We start from the raw sequence: 13,170 nt of genomic DNA on the forward strand, positions 1-13,170 counted from the left end.
TTCTAGTAATTACAAAAATGGTTAACACTAGATAACAAGCAAGAAGCATTCACAGCAAAGGAAGATAAGGGGAAATTCAGACTTTCAAAAATAGTATAAAGTAGCAAATATCACAAAACACTTTATGTATTGCCTGAACAGTGGAATTCTCACAGAGATATTCCTGATAGTAGCCTATTCAAAACAAGTTCATGTTCCTTAGATAATTATTTTTTTTCAGACTATAGTAGGAGGTAAAAAATAAAAAAAAACGACATGTCCATCAAGTTAAACCTATGTTAAGTTTAGACGACAGATACTGATCCTTTATTTGTAGTTACAGTATAGTGATCAAGAGGAAGGTAAACAGAAAAAAACCCAGTGACATTATCCAATGATGTCATTGGGGGACAACAAATTCCTTCCTAGCTCCAAATAATGGCAATCAGATTTTACCATGGATCAACATCATTCCCATGTTTACTAATTTGGTGTAAATCTCTCCATCTATATTTAAGACAAACTTTGCAGGACTATATTCTATCTCAGCAATTGCCTACAGGAGGTTCAGGAACTATGGGTTCGTGATGTGTCTCCAAGGGATTCGCCTCCCAAAAATCTGTGCTTGCAGATCTTAGGCAGTATAGTGGATTCCTGAGCCCATGTGGGGACTGCACACTTAAGGCCCCAAAATGTACCTTAGGATGGGTGGTATACCTGTCAATTACAACAGGAGCGACCAATGTGGCTCCCAACAATGCTTTGCATCCAGGAGCAGTTAGGCTGAGTTCAGGATGGATACTACGCCACGTGCGATCAGCACACTGCAATGTTTGTAAACGAACCATGTCACTTTGCAGCTTCTTGTGGCAAAGTTGATGCTGCTTCATTTTGCCACCACAACCGAAATTGATTTTTCGGGCTGCAGTTGCATCACGTGAGCTAGTTCAGCGAACCAGCTCTGTGACACGTTCGCCACGCCACGCCCCCAAACGCCACGACCCAACTCCTGCAGCTAAGGCACAGATCGCTGGGCTGCAGAAGGCACGCACGGAAGCTCGCAGCCATAGTATCCATCCTGAACTCAGCCTTAGGCATTGTGGGGCCTTTGAAAGCTCCCGCAGTAATAGACAGCTATACCACCCATGCTGTCTGACAATGTAAGAAAGGTTGGGAACCACAGCTTTATCCAATCGGCCAATAAGTGGAGTATAGCATTCCTGTCTTCGATGTAAAAAAAAAAAAAAGTTTTAACCCCAACCACAAAATGAGAAGACATTTACAGACAACTTATCTCTGCACAACCAGACTGAAAGTAGGTCTGCTCTTAGTGACTTGACAGCTTGTTTGACCAAGTTAAAAGATGTAGTTTGTGACGGAGCACAGCTATGTTATTGATAAAGTGCCTCGGCACGAAACGCGTAGGTACGTTTGTTTAGTCCATCTGTTTTTGAGCCTGCAATAAACTGATCTGACTACTTGGAGTTCGCTTTGGGATTTTTTTTTTCATTTTCTCAAGATTGGAGGTCCACCTGCTGTTCTCCGTCACAAACTACGTCTCTGGACTACTACTCTGCGGATTGCACACTGTGGATACCATTGGGATTCTGCAAACTGGCAGGTAATGGGCTATTATGCCCTGATATAAGTCCTGTCAGTACCTTATTGCTTATATTGTGATTACCCTATGTGGGGTTATTGGTGACAGTGTCAATATTTGTGGTTGGTATGCTAACACAACTAGACACCTGTCTCACCTAGGTCTATTCATGACTGATTATCACCATCCTATCAGTATATCACCATCCTATCAGCATCCTATCTACATTTAAGGATTATTATTGCTACAATCAAGGTTGATACAGAGCCTGATACTGATTCTGAGCACCACTTCACATATCTCACATTGGCCACATTAAAACATGATTTTCCCAATTAAACTAAACTTTTCTTGGCAAAAATATATATCAAGCTAAAATACTAATTAAAGTGCCAGAGAAATTTGAGCTAAAAGACCCATCACCATATCACAAGGGAATGGCTATCACTTGGCTGTAACCTGCACCGTTTGCAGAGCCCTGAGGGCACAGTGCAGCTGGGCCGCGAGACCCCATGCGGTTGCTGATTGCAACCACTGTGCACTCCAACTCCCACCCATCCCAGGCTGCTGCAGAGCACGTGACGCATCCGGGGTCTTTTAATAAGCGCGCCTACGGCACCCACGAAGGCCCAAATCACTCAGAGGTGCGGCAGCGACTTCGAGCACATCTTCTTTTTTTATTTTTTTTGAGTTATGTAAGCCACGCCGCCATTGGAGCGATCCGGATTCCCCGACTGTCATCGCGCTCCTGATTGGTCGATTCCACCCCAGCGGCATGCGTGTGGTTGCAGGCTTTGTATACACTGGCTGGCTCTTGGCCCTTTAACAATGGATGGAGAGAGTTCCGCGGATTAATGGACGGGCTCAGTCATCGTGAGACTGAACCGGGGCTCGCTTTGAATAAGGGGAACGGCATGCGCTGGGGGGCCCCGCTGCAGCCAGGGTCTCGCCAGTGACCGGGTGAGTCTGGGTGGGGGGCTGCTCAGGCACCGCTATACTTTCTTATAAAGGGATCAGAGGAGAGGAGAGGGGGGGGTGAAAGCGTGTGCAGCAGGGTCTTTGTTGGTAGCACAGCACAGATTGTGCCCCCCCCCCTGTTTTGTGTATATAATATATGTATATATTGAACATTTTAATATATGTGGAGTAGGATCATGATGTAACTGCTGTATCACAGTGACATTGGGGTGGTGTTTTTAAATTATGCATTGTATATGCCCCCCCGTCCCCCTCCCCCTTTTTTTTAAATGAAAAGTGTAGATGTAGGTTAATTTGTTGTGATTTTTAGCTTTGATCTTCCTTTTTGCTTTTCGATTATCATTCGGTGTAAATTGCAGCTTTCTGACTTTCACTGCCCAAGTAAAGAAAGCCTTAAACATTATTATTATTATTATTATTATTATTATTTAGCATTGCCACTGCTGTTTCTGCCTTTGGAAGGATCACCAGGTGTGCTGATCCTGGGTCAGCAAGGCAGTGGGAAATGAGTCTTTTTTTATTTAGGGTCGGAAGGGTTAAGCCATTGGTTGCTTTTAATTGAATGCAAATGAAGAAGTGTTGGAGAGAAGAGTTTTAGCCCTTCACATGGGGGGATCTCTTTGTAAGTGAAGTCGGCCTGAGCAAGTTGTTGAGCTCTGCTATGCCAAGGAACTATCTGCATTATAACACAACTTGTCTTGCAGGACTATATTTTGCTGCATTTTCCATTCTGATCTCTCCCATGCAATGGAGCTGGAAGGGCTGTGGTGGAAGGGACAGCTTGCTGCAGATATCCACCAGACACTTAGATATAAAGTAAGTAATGGCAACCATACATTAATTGTTCCCATAAATAAACATTGTTAATAAAATGTTATGGATTGTATGTGGAGTTGCATTAATAATCCAGTGTAAGTGTCAGTAGTGCTCTGTGGTAGAACTAGGCTTAATTCAAGCAACATAAGAAACCACAATAAATGTAATATTCCGTAATTAATATTTTTGAGTATCTTGCATTGACATGTTGGATAAATAGATTTTGTTCTTGCCAAATGTTTTTTGACATTTTATTCAAATAAAATTACAAACCAACCAATTGGAGCACCTAAGAAAACAAATCCAACACATTTGTATTGCTCAACTGAACTTTTTTTTAACTGTTTATTCCAAACTTTTTTTTTTCTTACAAGTACAACATTTCAACTTTGCTTTTTTTATTTTTATGTATATATTTTTTATTTTCTGGCGTAGGGGCCAGGCATATTCTTAATGGAATATGTGCCAATTCTGGAAGTGATATTGCTCAAGGGAACAGTCTTGGTGTTGTATTGTGTGGAGGGTCTTCTGAGCTGAGGCCAGCTGGTAACTTTCCAGTGGTTCATTTCGCACTCTAGTGTTAAGTAGCAGGGAGTCTGCTGCTCCCCTCAGGACACTTCTATTTGAAAAGTACTTTCTGAGCAAGCTCAGGGGTGCTGCTGCAAATAGAGTTTCACGGTTTAAATCCCTTTGTTATTCAACAGCAGGCTGGGGCGTCCCTCATAACAGCAAACTGGCTAGCATTTCCAAACACAAATGTCTCTTTTGTTTCTACAAGTGTCCTGATTTGAAGGTGGTGTTGGTTTTATTTCTTTTGTTGTAAACTTCAGAGTTTTTAGAAAAGACACTTTCTACCCCACCCACTTTTTCTCTCTCCCCCACAACCTCCCCCCCACTAACTATTATAGAAAATCACAAGTGATATAAAAATGATATGCATTTTTCCACTTCCTCCTGCCCCACCCCCCTTAATCTTTGAGTCACTTGGCTGAGTGGATTAGGTTGCTATGGTTTCCTACATTAATTATTTTGATGAATTGCTATTTTTCACAGCCCAGTCTTGTCTATAATCTGCACAATTCAATTAGTGCTCAAGGCATGCTGTAGCCAAAAACAAGAGAAGGGTTTGTGTGAACTGAAAACCGGAAAGGAAAAAAGATCCTATATGCAATGCAGATGTAATTTACACATTTTGTAAAAATCACTTCAGTCATTATGATACCATAGTTTTGTGAAAAAAATTAAATTTCAGTGTAATATCTATATAATCTCTCTGTCATTAAATGTATGTAAATTCTGCAGTACTATAGAAGTAACTACTCAACTAATTGCTATTAATGCAAATATACTGGATTATTTGTCACAATAGTCTCATGTTAATGTGGTTGAATGTTCTGTGGGCGGCATAGCCAGCTTTTAAATTGGGATATTGGTTTGCAGTTAAATAATGTAAACTATTATGCACCTAAATTAGGCAGGCCTTCAGACAAGAACTTTTGGTGGAAGAAGGTTAAGTGCTCTATATAACATGTCAGTTGCGATCTTGAAATAAATAAATTGCATGTAGCAGATTGCGGACTTTGTTTATTATAGTACATCTGTAATAGCTTAGTAGCTGTGTTATAATACATTTGAAAGTGGACAACAATAAAAATAAAAAAAACAGTATGGGCAGAAAAGTTTTAAGATCTAAAGTTGAAAAAGTATCTGATTTTAAACAGTGAAAGATATATGGCGCACTGATATTTGCGGCTCCCCTGATTGTCCTTTTATAGTTGAATGCATGGAATGATTTGATATTTGAATGTGACAGACTTGGGCTGGCAATGAGAAAATAGTATGTATATTTGACATCCTGAATCTCATTCTAACTTGGGATGTAAAGCAGGTTGTAGACTTGCTTCTGTTTTTTAGATGTTGGTTTTTAGACCTTTTTGCTGCTGATGTACAAATTCAATGCTTGGAAATGGTACACTTCTGACATGAAGAGTGAGCAAATCAATGTATTTATAAGAATACTGGTGCATATATCCAGCCATTTCCCTGTAAAACCTGCTACATATTGCAAAGCAATAATTTGCTGGTTAGTCTGGCAAAACTAAAACAACAAAAATTCCCATAAGCAGAAAACACACCAATTTAGCATGATTGCCTAACTGTGTTGTATGTACAATTCCCATTACAGTCTCGTCAATGTTTAATTAATCATTGTGTGGTCTCTGTTTACGTAGGAACTGAAGCTTCCTTCCTACAAAGGCCAGTCTCCCCAGTTGAACCTAAGACGCTACTTTGCAGACCTGATTGCTATTGTCAGTAATCGTTTCAAGCTCTGCCCTACTGCTCGCCATCTTGCTGTCTACCTGCTGGATCTCTTTATGGACCGATATGACATTTCCATCCAACAGCTGCATATTGTTGCTTTGTCCTGTTTGCTTTTAGCAAGTAAGTATTAAAAAAACAAAAAAACAAAAATGTATAAAATAATTATTTTTGTTTGTTTTTACTACTTGATCACTTCTAATTCATCTTCCGCCTTTTTTTTTTTTTTTTTTTTTCACCTCCACCCCCTCTCTCACTTACCTTATCTGTTTGAAAACACATGTTTACGCTGTAAAACTGGGTGCTTCTGAAATGAAACAGAATTTTCCCAAAGTTCCTTTTTGACTCATAAAAAAAAAAAGTTTACTTCTTGGTATTTATAGGGAGATGCAAATGTCTTTGTAGTTTTTAAAGAAAGTCACGAATTTGCTAAATCTTTCCAAGTGTATAAGCTTTCCTTGGATTGAGAAAATCTGCCAGCGTTTGCAAGTTTCCACCAAAGTCATGTATTCAAATAAAACCTATTTATGGATTCTGTAAATCTGGGTAAATATTAATCACAGCATATAAATAAATGTGCTGCCCAAATGTCCAATATTCTCAAATGTGTCTGAATTTTTAACGCAGGGGTGGCAAATTCCAGTCCTCAAGGGTCACCAACACGTCAGGTTTTTTGGGATATCCCTGCTTCAGCAGAGTTCAGTCAGTCCCTGCTTCAGCATGGGTGGCTCAGTTTTTGAGTGAGCCACCTGTGCTGAAGCAGGGATATCCCAAATACCTGGCCTGTTGGTGGCCCTTGAGGACTGGAGTTAGCCGCCCCTATGTTAAACAAATCTATACTGATCCCATTTTCTGCGCTCTGCTTGCCCCTTCAGTGAGTTGTGTTTTGCTTGAAGACCTGAAGACTTGCAGGCTAAGCAGCTAGGAGAGTGATGATGGTGTCGAGAGTTTACCATTAAGTGTCCCAACCCTCCCCTAATTACCTCAAAGCTGCACATATATTGATCAGCAGTTGCTTTTCCGGTTTCTGTGACTGAAAGACCTTTTTTTATTAACCCTTCGTTTTGCTAGAGAAACCTTCAACTCAGAGTATATTTACTGCTTGGAGCCAAGTGCTGCAGCTGCCGGATTGGGCCGCAATGCGTTTCAGTCCTTCTAGCATTGAAAGAAGGCTTAAGTAACCTTTATATGTCATTAATGTGAATGTGCTGTATGGTGCTTCATGGCTTAGCGCTGGGCCTAAATGCCTTGAGGCGCTATCATAGAAACCTGTTTAATAGTTTAAAATATGGCATTTATCACATGGGTTTGTCTCCCCTAATTATAGTCCTATAGAAATATCTTGCTAACCTTTCTTCCTTTTCTTTCTTTTATGACCCAACAATCCCACCAATTGACATCAGTTTGAAGTGAACTGCACCTCCTTTTTTTTTTTTCTTCTTTTTTTTTAAAGGGGCAAAACTTGGGTTTTTTGTTTTTTTTTTAAATTTATTTAAAAAAAATAAAAACAATAGGTGGGAAGCAGGGGGTCTCCGGAGCTGAACACCATTGATTTCAGCTCCGGGGACCGCCCGCTTCCTAAGATACTTACCTCTGTAGTGTGTGCCGGTAGCAGCTCTGCGGGTTTAAAGATCCTGGTCACGTGGGCCAATAGGAAGCCGCACGGGGGGAGATCGCGACTTCCTATTGGACTTGTGGGACATTTAAGCCGCCATTTAGATAGCCCAGCTGGAGATGCTATTGGCATCACCCTTGGAGGTAAGTATCTCGGGAAGCAGGGGGTCCCCGGAGCTGAAATTAACAGTTCAGATCCAAGGACCCTCTGCTTCCCACCAATAAGTATTAAAAAAAAACAAGGAATGCAGGATTGCTACTTTAAATTCAGTTGTCCTAGTGTACTGTTTTACAGAATAAATAGTAACTTTGTGTTCAGAAAAGTGTCCGTGTATTATAATTCATTGAATATGTTCAGTTAACAAAGTGCTTAAGCATTAGTAAAACTGCAACATGTCATGCGTGTAAAGTACTGGTGAATAGGCTTATTATTATTATTTTTGTCTAGCCAAGTAATATATTATTACATATGCAGATGAATATTCAAAGTATTGTAATTGGTCCCTTCTGACTTTGTTGAAAAGGTCAGTTTGGTGTAATGGTATTTAAAACCAGCAATTCATTATTTGCTTCTCAACAAAGCCAATTTCATGCATGTAGAACTATTTAATAAACTAAAGGAAATTAGTTGTGGTTTTCTAATTGTTGTACAGAATTTTCCTTTCATGAAGCTGGATCATTTGAGCAATGATCTTGTTGAGCGACAATCTAAAGTGTTTTGAGATGTAGGAAAGATTTACAAATGAACTGTACATCGCTATACAGTAAATGATCATCTACTTTTCATTGCTGTGGTTGTTCAACTGCAGAGGATGATTCTGGTTATAACCATATTATCAGGGTCATTGTTTTTTCACCACTTGCATTTCTACGTTTGATCCATAGGTAAATTTGAAGACAAAGAAGACAGAGTACCAAAGTTGGAGCAGCTGAACAGTCTGGGATGTATGACTAACATGAATTTGGTGCTAACAAAACAGAACTTGCTTCATATGGAGCTCTTGCTGCTAGAAACATTTCAATGGAACCTGTGCCTCCCCACAGCTGCTCATTTTATAGAGTACTATTTGTCCATTGCTGTCCACGACACGGACCTCCACGACGGCTGGCCCATGATTTGTTTGGAGAAGACCAAGCTATACATGGCAAAATACGCAGACTACTTCTTAGAAGTATCGTTACAAGGTATATTGAGGTTGTTATTTCATTTACCCATCTTTGGTCATCTCTGGGCCATGTACTTCAAATGTATTCTTGGTTTTCCTGCAGATCACACATTTTTAAATTATACCCCATCGCTGGTGGCTGCCTCATGTGTGGCGGCTTCTAGGATTATCCTGCGTCTTTCGCCAACCTGGCCAACGAGGCTGCATCGTCTGACTGCATACTCCTGGGATTTTCTTGTGCCTTGCATTGAGAGATTGCTGATGTAAGTTGTGGGGAAACGTCCTACGTTACTTGGTAAAATATCACTTTAGCAAATATTGGCTCTAAATAGAGTAGCACCAGCAATTACAAGTGACCGTTTATTTAGCTCCATAGTCAATAAAAGCCACAGATATTTATAAGCACTTGTGATTTTTCACTATACGTCCAAGTGTAGGTCATGCTTTGTTTCTTTGTCTCAATTCTTATTTTTATTTATTCTTTTCTGTGTCCTATAAAACTGAATTATTTGGACTTTTTTATGGATATTAACCTATAGTCATCTATAACATTTTTTTAATAATAGAGTATTTTGAACGCTAAATGTCTGTGTTGTGACGTCATTTTGTATTCATTTCTGGCTTTAGTGCCCATGACAATGATGTCAAAGAAGCCAACAAGCTGAAAGGACAACTGGGACATGCTGCAACACAATGTTTATTTCAGCCTCCTTCCCAAGCGCCACAGCAAGCTCATGTTCAGCAGCACATGTCACAGTATCTGCATCCACAGCATCAACCTCAGCTCCAGTTTCACCATGCAACTCCACAACAGCAAAGCTGCCAACAAATTGTGTCAACGGGCCATACATCTGCTTATCCACTGCAAAGCTGTTCTTCTGGCATACAAGCCAGTGTTCAGGCACGGGGGCACTTACAGACTGGTCCCAGTATGTCACTAGCCGCTGTACCAATAGAAGTGAAGCCATGTATAGGTGTTTCATATAACCGAAGTTACCAAGTTAATGGACATTACCCCTGTATAACTCAATGTTTTGAGAGGTGATAAGTGAAGATGTAAAACATGAACCCATTACCAACGTAATCCATACTGTGAATTCTACAGTCGCAAGTTTCCTTTTTTTTTTTTTTTTCCCAGAAGAAGAAGAAAGCAAAAAATATGTCTATGTAGGGAAAAATCCTGAAATACTACAAATAATAGCATCCAAAATGAAACCACTCTGTAGTGCTGAAGAGCATGTGCACATTTGTTTGACCAATGAACATGGTAAATGTCAGGGAAACAGTCTTCTCGTAAGGCGTGCTAAAGGCTTACATTTTATGAAGGAGATTTACAGTATTAATCTTTGAAGATGTAATGTGTACACAACTGAAATACTAGCTCTCTGCTATGTTCAGACAGAACCGCTTCACTGTCAATCACTTGAATGTTATTTAATGCAATGTAACTGTAAACATTCACAACAAGGCTCAATTATTGGGGCTATGGTTCATTTCATTGCAAAGTTCTTTACAGGTCAACTCTTGTTAAACTTAACGTTCCAATAATTCAAGTATACCTCAAAGGATATTTTTTTGAAAAGCAATATTCCACACTAACTCAGGGAAATAATGTGTAACATACGTCTTTCATGATGCTGCTGGTGTATATTTAACATAGTGTTCGACACGTACACCTTTTTTTTTTTTTTTTTTCCCTTTCGTTTTATGCTGCTCTACAACGCAACTGAAAATGTATAATCTCCATCCCACTAACTGAAAAATATACATTTTTCTTTGTAAAGAACGTAGTGTTATTTATACATTTTTCTGTTGTGATACGGTGTGGAGAAGAGGAAAATGTGAAATGCAATAGTAAACATATTGGTATTTTTTAGATAGAAATTAATACTGTAGCTAAGGGGGGAGGGGGGAGGAGTTTGACATAGCTGTTACGTATACATATTTACAAGCCAAATCAAGTTGACCAAAACTGTTTGTAACAAATCTGCTCTTGTACCCATTTCTGGCATCTCATTGTCTGAATGATAATTTGCTGGCACTATGTAACATTAACAGGGTTGTGATAGGGGCAGCCATAGGGGTATGGGGTAAAAAAGAAACCCCTGTTAATGTTAACCCAATGCATAGGGTCTAAAATTAGCTAATTGTGGGGCCTTGTAACCCCTTTTTGGAGAACTTGAAAGTCTTCCACCATTTCCATTGCAAATGATGCAGGATCTGTTGATGTGAAAATAATTTGTTTGGAAGTATGAGCATGCTTGGTTTTGGATACTTCCTGTTTTAATTTGAATTTTTTTTTTTTTTTTTATGTAGTCGTAGGGCTGAGTTACTTCCCCCTTTTTTTTTTTTTTCAGTGTGGTCAGCATTTATACAATGCGTTTTCAAAAACAAATATTGTGACGAAGTGCCAGAAAGTTATACATAAAAGAATACATATTTAGTATATAATCTTAACATTCCAGTTTGTTTGACGACTTCATAAAAATCTTTAACTACCTCACTGTTATGAATGTCCGTCTTGTTTATAGATCACAACTTGAAATAACAGCTGATCTGTGCATATTTGCTGAAGAAAGCCTAATGATTTTACTGTCATTTGTAACCGCAGATTAGATTTTCTGCAATATTTTTTTCAGCACCATTAGTATTATGCACAAAATTTAGAGAATAGTAGATTACCAACACTGGAATTGTTCTTTGGGAAGAAAGGGAGTAATTAAGGAAGTCTGTAATTAACCTCTACATACACAGCTACTGTACTTTTTTTTTTTTTTACTTTTTTATTATATTTTTTTTAATTGTCTGTATTATAAGGCATTGAGTGAGATTCAACCTAAACACACTACATTTTTTTATTATTTATTATGTAGCATTGGCTTTTTTTTGTATAACTACATAATCATGACAACAGCCAAAGGAATTTGCACTGTGAGCTGTTAAAATTTATTTTAGAAGGGACTCGACCACATCTTACCACTCCTGTTTGAATGCAGAAGCCAAAATGTTGTGGGTTTTTTCATCCTAATGTATGGAAACTGCCCCAAGTGTGTAACCACAACAAAGAATTCTGGGTGAGTGCTATGCACTTCAGTTTTTTTAATAAATGTTTTCTTTGTGTAAATTGTCTTATGATCTTGACTTTTATTATTAAAAGGACATGAGCCTTTAACTGTATCCTCTGCAAGTTTGGGGATGAGTGCTATAATTTTATATCAAAAATAGTTACAAGGTCACTAACGACTTACATACGCACAAAGATGCATACACTCCCCACAAACATATTAATCACTTTTGTAGGGTTTTTCCACCTTTTTTATAAGTATATGTTTTAAGATCCAAAACTAGGATGTTTAGTGCCAACCTCTTCTCTGGCAGAAAATGGGTTGCATTATTTCACTTGGAATATGCATCGATTTTTAACAGCAAATCTCAATTCACTCATTTTTGTTCCGATTGCATAAACGAACATTTGGCAATAAAATTTGGAGCAATATAAGCAGTTGCTTGATGAACAATAGTTTTTTTCTTCTTGGGCTGAGACTACTCACCGCGCGACGGAGCGCGTGCACACGGTGCACGCCTGCTGCTGGCGCGATGTGTGAACTGTGCTTTCAGCGATGGGGAGGTGTGGCCGTGACATCACGTGAGCGGTTCACATCTCAGCTGAACCGCTCACGTGACACGGACATCGCTTGAAAAGACAAAATGTGAGTGCGCATTAGGGGAGCTTTTCATAGGGGTTGGTAAGTATGTCCTTGTCGCGTGTGCAAGCAACAACGTGAGGAGTATAATCGCGGCCTTATGTAGCAATTAAATGCAATAAAGCCTTATGCACATGTCCCTTTCCTACCTGACTTATATAAATGTTGGTCGATGAGGCACAGAGACAAAGGCTTAGAATTATTAAATGGTGTTGGGTTGCAAGGCACCTTAATGAATGGGCTATAAGGTGGTTTAAAGATTAACACCCCTTTATAAACAGGGCCCAAAGGGTAGAGTGGGATTTGTTTACCTTTATTGAATGTAGTGACACTTTGTGTTTTTTGGTGTGTTTTTAACCTTTTCATACCAATCACAGCGTTCAGCGCGCTGGTTCCATTGTTGCCTCCTCTCATGCTTTGTACTTGTTCATTTGCACATCCACAAATTAAACAGACGGTGATGGTAACAATAGAAATACTAGGAAATCGTTGAAAATGCACATTAAAGGGTCTATGTATCAAGCCATAAGTAGTGCAGTTCTGGAGCAAATCAATTGCACCATATGTAACAAAGAATACAATCCTATTGATGTTTGCCTTGATCCATAAGGGCAGATTCATTATGGCCTGTAAGGAGTTAACTACAATTGGCTTGAGTTAACGCCTACTCTGGTGCATTAACCTGTAAGGAATAACCCCCATGCAAAAGTAAACCTATATCCTGTGTTACAACTAGAGATTTGCAACATGTACCAAACATTTCTCCTGCTCGTACAAATGTAGTGTAGGCAGTAAAGACAGCTGGCTGCGTAAAATACATTAAATAGAAAAACGCGTCATCTTCATTACGCAAATTAAAAACTTCTTTCATGAAACAAAGCTTTTCATGTTAAATATGCTGTCCTAATTAATTTTATATATATATATAAGAAACCGGAAAGGATGCCTGCTACAGACCCTAAAGTAATGAGTACCAAAAGTCAACTAGATATAT

The 13,170-nt window shown here is 39.1% G+C and overlaps 1 protein-coding gene across 1 annotated transcript; it reads left to right on the top strand.

The window, feature by feature from the left end:
- Positions 1 to 2,359: 2,359 nt before the first annotated feature.
- On the top strand, positions 2,360 to 11,596 carry CCNJ (cyclin J). The gene is made up of 6 exons (XM_075612730.1): positions 2,360 to 2,539; positions 3,262 to 3,373; positions 5,605 to 5,815; positions 8,192 to 8,491; positions 8,576 to 8,735; positions 9,100 to 11,596. Exons 2-6 carry the CDS (start codon positions 3,305 to 3,307, stop codon positions 9,515 to 9,517), a joined length of 1,158 nt encoding a protein of 385 aa, XP_075468845.1. The 5' UTR covers positions 2,360 to 2,539; positions 3,262 to 3,304; the 3' UTR covers positions 9,518 to 11,596.
- Positions 11,597 to 13,170: the final 1,574 nt, after the last annotated feature.

The sequence above is a fragment of the Ascaphus truei genome, chromosome 8, assembly GCF_040206685.1.
Source record: "Ascaphus truei isolate aAscTru1 chromosome 8, aAscTru1.hap1, whole genome shotgun sequence".
Classification (NCBI taxonomy): Eukaryota; Metazoa; Chordata; class Amphibia; order Anura; family Ascaphidae; genus Ascaphus; species Ascaphus truei.

Coding starts and splice junctions, on each gene's coding strand:
- CCNJ (XM_075612730.1), top strand. CDS start 3,305: ATGGAGCTGGAAGGGCTGTGGTGGAAGGGACAGCTTGCTGCAGATATC. Junction 3,374..5,604: donor ACCAGACACTTAGATATAAA/GTAAGTAATGGC, acceptor CTGTTTACGTAG/GAACTGAAGCTTCCTTCCTA. Junction 8,492..8,575: donor CTTAGAAGTATCGTTACAAG/GTATATTGAGGT, acceptor GTTTTCCTGCAG/ATCACACATTTTTAAATTAT.